Consider the following 6,869-nt stretch of genomic DNA (forward strand, 5'->3'; position numbering starts at 1 on the left):
ACAAAAATAATAATTGTGTTGTTCATAGTAAGAGAACAGAAACATACATGCTGAAACATACATAAAACCTGGTCCGATAAAACTTTTATACCGCAGTGCATGTATTATAAACGCAAGTTTTACTAATAACCCTACACCAAAAAAAAATCGTTATAGCCTAGTAAATTTAAATCTTACATCACTCAACCTGCAACTACTTGCAACAATAGTTTTTATTAAGAGCAAATTCGAATATATCAAATTTTCCCTAATAAATTGTTCCTAATCCGGAGCACCTGAGATCACCCCTAGTTTTTGGTGGGGTTCGTGTTGTTTATTCTTTAGTTTTCTATGTTGTGTCGTGTGTACTATTGTTTTTCTGTTTGTCTTTTTCATTTTTAGCCATGGCGTTGTCAGTTTGTTTTAGATTTATGAGTTTGACTGTCCCTTTGGTATCTTCATCCCTCTTTTGAAACATTTTTAATCTATTTATACGGCTAAAGAAGAGGCAACTAAAAACCTCACAGTAACTTTGGTTTGATCAAAGGAAATATATAAAGAGGAATCCAAAGATATAAAATAAAATACTTAAAACATGAAAAGAATGAACAAATGACTTATGGTTTCATATTTTGGACTTATGACTTAATGAAGATAGTACATTTTATCTTATTAGCGTTTTGTGTAGTCCTTTAGTTATTAGTATTGATAGTAAAATTATTTTGAGGTGGAATGTGTGATTATTTGAGAAATAAATGCTGAAAACTGGAAGGGAGAAAAAAAATCAAATGTAATGTGATCTACCGAATTAGACTATTTACCGGATTTGTAATCACATAAGCATCACGACGGATGAAACATGCATTTTTTACCAGCTACTGACTTGTAACTTGTGAATGACCTATTCATGTTATGACAGGGTTAGACATGTTTTGAGCACGTTTTGGAATAGACTCGACATTAACACATGAGCAAAATTACTAAATATCCATTGATAAGCTAGTTGAAAACTTACTTTAGCTATTGAATAGACTATGTTGGCCCAGACTAAAATATATAAATCAGTACACATTATCACCTAAAGCGAGATTATGTGTTATCTTCAAAGGCTTGCAAATTTAAGGCCGTTAGTTTTCTCGTTTGAATTGTTTTACATTGTCTTATCGGGGCCTTTTATAGCTGACTATGCGGTATGGGCTTTGCTCATTGTTGAAGGCCGTACGGTGACCTATAGTTGTTAATGTCTGTGTCATTTTGGTCTTTTGTGGATAGTTGTCTCATTAGCAATAATACCACATCTTCTTTTTTATATTATTTGAAAGTCCTGTATGTACTAATATCGTTGATAATAACCTGATCGTGTAGTTTTATGCTTCCAGGATATCGACTGTTCAGCCTTGAAAAATATTTAACATTTATGAAATTTAATATTGAGAAATTGTGAATGTATCAAAATGACATCAACCCAAACCAAGAGCAGAAAAAGCTTTAGGACACTAATTGGTCATCTACACAGCAAAAAAGCTCAAAACAGAAGCCGGGCTTCAGCCTGCCCCAAAACAAAAGTGTGTACTAGTTTAATGAAAATGGACGTTATACTAAAAAAGTGTTTCTCAAGAAAAAAGAAAACTGTTCCTTAACCGAACAAAAACTAATTGTTGGTGCCTTAGACAAATTTGCATTTTTTTCCTTCAAATACAGCGGCCGATTGTGACACAAATGGTTATAATAATTCAATACCGATTACCAATTGTAGGATAAACACTAACACTGTTATTGAAGAAAACGAATGTTTGATTGTAAGATATTAGAACACAATCGGTCTATATCTTTATCAAACTATACAAATTTTGAGAGTGAAAAGTGATGCATGTGTTATCCTTATACTTAGTAACTTCATTACTTTGCAAAGTAAGGGTCAGTTAACCTTACTTTTTTACCATTTCAGTTATACAAGTTCACCTTGTATGACCATTTATTTTTAGCCATGGCGTTGTAAATTTATTTGAAAGTCTATGTGTTATCTTTTGCGACTTTTTTTATACAAACCCGATGATTTTTTTCATTTAGAAAAAAGTAGTTAGACCATAATAATTTGACGGGTATGTTAATGTACTTGTTAGGAGTCTCTCTGGTTGAAAGCAAGATCGGGCGAAAGACACAGATGTATTTACGCAAAGCAAATGCAAAGATGTTTTGATTGTTGTTGGGTGCAAACTTTAACCTTGTGGACATGCTTATGTAATAAGACTAAACATATCGAATAAATACTTAACAGGACATTGTCATATATAACCAGCATAATAGGATGAAACGCAACTTTAATTTAGCCAATCGAAATTGAAAACGTTTCAAATCTATAGGTTGCATATATCTGTATATATGTCGTTTGTTCATCTCAATGACATTTTCCCAATATCTGGATTTATATCCGTCGCAAATATATGCATGCTTATGACCATGTGGAAGGCCTAATAAAATTTATTATAATTAAAAAAAAAATACGTCGAATATATTCTTTATTTTAGGTATAAGGTACATGAAAAAGATAACAGCACATCGAATGAGTTGCTAGCTTACTATGCGTTTAAAAAAATCTACAAATATCAGTATTGGTAATTTTATTTAATAGAATTCACTGCTTATTAATGAGGATCCAAACGTAAGACTGTATAGTCTATTGTTACATCAAGGTATCAGTACTGCACTGAAAGTGTTATAAACATCAAAGAGACTTCTTGCCGCGTTGGTCATTTGCACCCAAACCTGATCGCCTACTTTCAGATCCATGTTGACATTTTGGGTTGCCATATCATATTCATTACCAGTATAAAGCCACACATAAGTAACACCATTCTTTCTCAGAGTAAGGTGAGCCGCTACAGTGCCTGACATCATGGTAACAGACACTGAGTAAGTACCATTCTTTGAAGCAGTAAAAACACCCGAACCGCTATTGTAAGCAGAATCCGCTAGAAGCACTACGTTGTATCTGATTATACCATTTAGCGGATAATAATGAGCACCACCAGTGGGTAATGTCGCTGTAAATGCAGCTGTAAAGATATTTAAAGGATTTGAAACTGTATAATATACAAATAAACATAACCGTACATACAGTTTTTCATGATGACAATCGATTACTCAATCAATCTGTAGCATAATTCATTCTGCAGCCAGGCTGTCTATTGAACTTGGGCAAACTCGAATTCGAACCGTCATAATTCCATTTAATTGATACATTCAACAACATTTATTGTTATCTTAATCGCTTTGTTCAAATAATCAATAATTCTCTAACTATGCTTCTAATATTCCCCCAAATGAACTAAATTAAAATAAATATAATATCAACAGCAATAAATGTCCTTCTCTTAATTTACATATTTCATTAATACGCAAAGAACTCTACACCAACGTTTACGACAAAAGGGATGATATTTCTTTTCGTAATGTTAATTTTTATTAAACCATGATTTTATCTTAAATTAGTCCGATAATCATCCTGTTTTTAAATCACAATCACATGTTTCAAACTATCAATGCATACATATAGTGACATATTTATAACTTATAATCCTAATTAACATTTAATATGCTTACCATTACTTGAACGACACATCAACACAAACAAGATGCATGTAAAAATATGAGTCATCATCATTTTAATTAACAGTTGGTTGAGCGTGTCTGAAAAAACAAATAAATAATACATATGATTTTAACATAAATTACTCTAATTATTTTAAATTGAATGTCAGTTAAAACACCGTACACATATATATGGTTAATCACACATGCTTCTTATTCATTAAAATAAGTATCTTCAAGAATTCAAGGATGAATTAAAAAACTGTCTACGAAACCAAAAAAAAAATCAAACTATCTACTATACATAAATATCAAACAGCGTAACAAATGTGAAGAAGTGTCAACTATTCGTCTTTGAACGTTCTAGATGAAGGTTAATCCAGACAAGTGATTCGGACGTAGTAAGATTTTTGTCTTTTGCAATACAATCATTTCTGTACCTAATCATCAAATAGAAATATTTGTATGTAAAAACAAAATATGTACATTAATTAAGACCATGAGTTATACATTGGAAATAAAAAACAATATCAATTTTATTAGATATTTTGATTTCACATTCCATATGTTTGCTTCTTTGAGTCTTATTTTAGTCTATTGACAGACGCTGTTTGACATTTATATTGTTGTATATTTGTGTGACAAATGAGGCCTTAGCAACTGTTTATGTTTTAAAGTGAGGAATTCCAAACACATTTACAGTAAAAAAAAATGCAAACCGGTGTAGTTTTGCTAGATTGAAAACCAAGTTAAATCCCCTGTTGTATACACAAAGAGATGCCTTTATCAAGTCGGAAATAAGGCAGTTGTTGTCTATTATTTTGATGTGTTAATCTTTTAATTTTCCCAATTGATAAGGTCTTTTCTTAAGGATTCGGTATTTTTGTTATGTTACATTTTGATAACTATCACCAGGAAAACAAAATGAATTTTTTTTTTTAATTTGTATCTTTATCTGCCTTTACATGAAGTTGATTAAACACATTATTGAAAAGACACAACATTTTTATTTTTATTCAATTTGTTCCGTTTCTTTTAGCTACAAGTAACACTAATCAAAGATACACGTAACAGGCTCATAATGAATACGCAAAACATACTTCCTCTCTGTACACGACTCAATAGTGAAGCTCAAATCAAAATATTGAAAAAAAAATCGCCAAAATGGCAATTTTGACAAGGTCGAATTGAGCCCATGGGAAAAAGCCCATTAGGTTTTGAATAAGATATGTAATTTATCATCATTAAGTCTAACTTAAATGAGCGTACAAATTAAAGTTTCTGTCAGCTGAAGAGCACCAACGTGTTGCTTGTGATTGTCTTGTAGACGAAACTTGAACCAGCTATGGTATCGACTAATTGTTTAAAAAAAAGTCTTAAATATTTTTTTCTCAGTTGATTGGGTTTGTAAAGTGAGATCATTTATTGTGTAAAAGAGACAATCGATACTGAATAACAAATTATGCAACTGTTAACACATATATGGAATATAATTGATTATTGGTTGTTTTACATCAAATGGCAAATATTTTATTTATGATCTGGACGAGAATAAAACGTAAAAATCTAATTTAAAAAAAAAAGTATCATAACAAATTTATCATGCTTTTTACAATTTAATTTTTGATTACCGTAGATTATACATGTTATAACAATGTCGTGTTTCATAATTTATAATTCATAATTTCACCAGGCCTGCAGGAAATTGGCAATTCGGGATTGTACCGCACGCGTGAGATGATAAATACAAACTCATTTTATGTGACAATGAAAACCCCACATCCTTTATATTTTTTTGTTATTTATAAGTCGTAAAATAACATTTAATTATTTAAAATTTGCTCTACATGTTTTGTGTGAACCACAACATATCAATGTTAACCATTGACAATATTCTTTTTTTTTATCAATTTTAAGAATCATTATTTACGTATACATGTATACCGATAAGATGCATCTAACGTAGCGTTTGAAATGAAACCAAACAAAAGATGGAAAAAGCAAACTGCATTCAATAAACTGTTACATAAGCAATTTCAGCATGAAATAAGAAAAATGGAAATAGGATTGTAATTTTCTGAAATGATACATGATGGTTGGAAACAAATCGAATATATATTTTATACATATTTCAAAATCTACAGAGGTTTATAGTATCCTTCCTTTGTACTGTTCATACCACGAGTTTGTTTTGATCGCTTCTATAAAAATATTTTTCACTTACCTGGTCTTAAAATTTTCCTTTAATCTGCTCCTGTTGGAAGTTGTAATGGACATGGAATAACAGTCAGTTTTATAGTCATGTAAACAAGTAATGTATTCAGATTGTGCAACATATTGCAAAAACCACGTTGATAAATGTTAAGTATGTAAATTTGATTAAAAACATAATGTAGGCGGTTGGTTACATTTGAGAACATTAATTTTTGCATTGCTCTATACTTTTAAAGATGACCATTTTTCGATAATATGAATGTTTATGGTCAATAGTTCAATATTTAGTTTTTTTTATGTTCACTGATATCCTCCATTCCGGTATTGACCACTCTTACCGGCTGATGAATACAATACTGGTTTAGAAGTTCCTTTTTTATATTGTACTTGATATGTCTTCCACTATATTCTTAAATTGAATTTTCATGAATGACCATATTATAAACCTTTAGATGTTCATGACGTGCGAAGCATCTTTATAGCATATTATTTACTCTCGCCATTATTTTTTATCCTGATGATTGTTCTCTTTATATCAAATGTGTCTCTATTTATGCGGCATATGAAACACAGGTTCCAGAACATGGATGGTCAAATCGATTGGATACCAAAGATATCCATCAATGTAACTTGCTGGGATGGATTGTGTTCACAACCATACTTGTTTTATGTTTTAGTAATTTAGAATATGAGATGAATAGATACATGTTGCATCCCTATAAATCATGTATAATTATATGTTATATTATAAACAAGTTTCTTTTTAATGTGTTTTCAAATTCGAGACATATTTTTGTTCATAAATTAAAATCTGACTTAGGTGTGCTTTACACCACTTCACAGTTTTTGCATCATAGGGATACAGTTCTTAAATGTATTTTGAAAGGTTTAAAATACTTGTAAACTAGGTTGATTCTAAGAATAAGGGAACATTTCATTTCCGTATTCTCTTTCCTTAAGAGAACACACCGTAGTTTAAAGTTTAACCACCATTAATACTTGTGAACAATTTTAAATACACCCATTAAAAAAACAATATATAGTAAATGTAGTACGTTATAAACGAACCCGTTAAGTACCCTAAA

At 30.7% G+C, this 6,869-nt stretch overlaps 1 protein-coding gene across 1 annotated transcript; it reads right to left on the reverse strand.

The window, feature by feature from the left end:
* Positions 1 to 2,583: 2,583 nt before the first annotated feature.
* Positions 2,584 to 5,931, reverse strand: LOC139522413 (complement C1q and tumor necrosis factor-related protein 9-like). Its single transcript, XM_071315929.1, has 3 exons — positions 5,795 to 5,931; positions 3,583 to 3,669; positions 2,584 to 3,035 (listed from the first exon to the last, which is right to left on the reverse strand). Exons 2-3 carry the CDS (start codon positions 3,641 to 3,643, stop codon positions 2,668 to 2,670), a joined length of 429 nt encoding a protein of 142 aa, XP_071172030.1. The 5' UTR covers positions 3,644 to 3,669; positions 5,795 to 5,931; the 3' UTR covers positions 2,584 to 2,667.
* Positions 5,932 to 6,869: the final 938 nt, after the last annotated feature.

The sequence above is a fragment of the Mytilus edulis genome, chromosome 5, assembly GCF_963676685.1.
Source record: "Mytilus edulis chromosome 5, xbMytEdul2.2, whole genome shotgun sequence".
Taxonomy (NCBI): domain Eukaryota; kingdom Metazoa; phylum Mollusca; class Bivalvia; order Mytilida; family Mytilidae; genus Mytilus; species Mytilus edulis.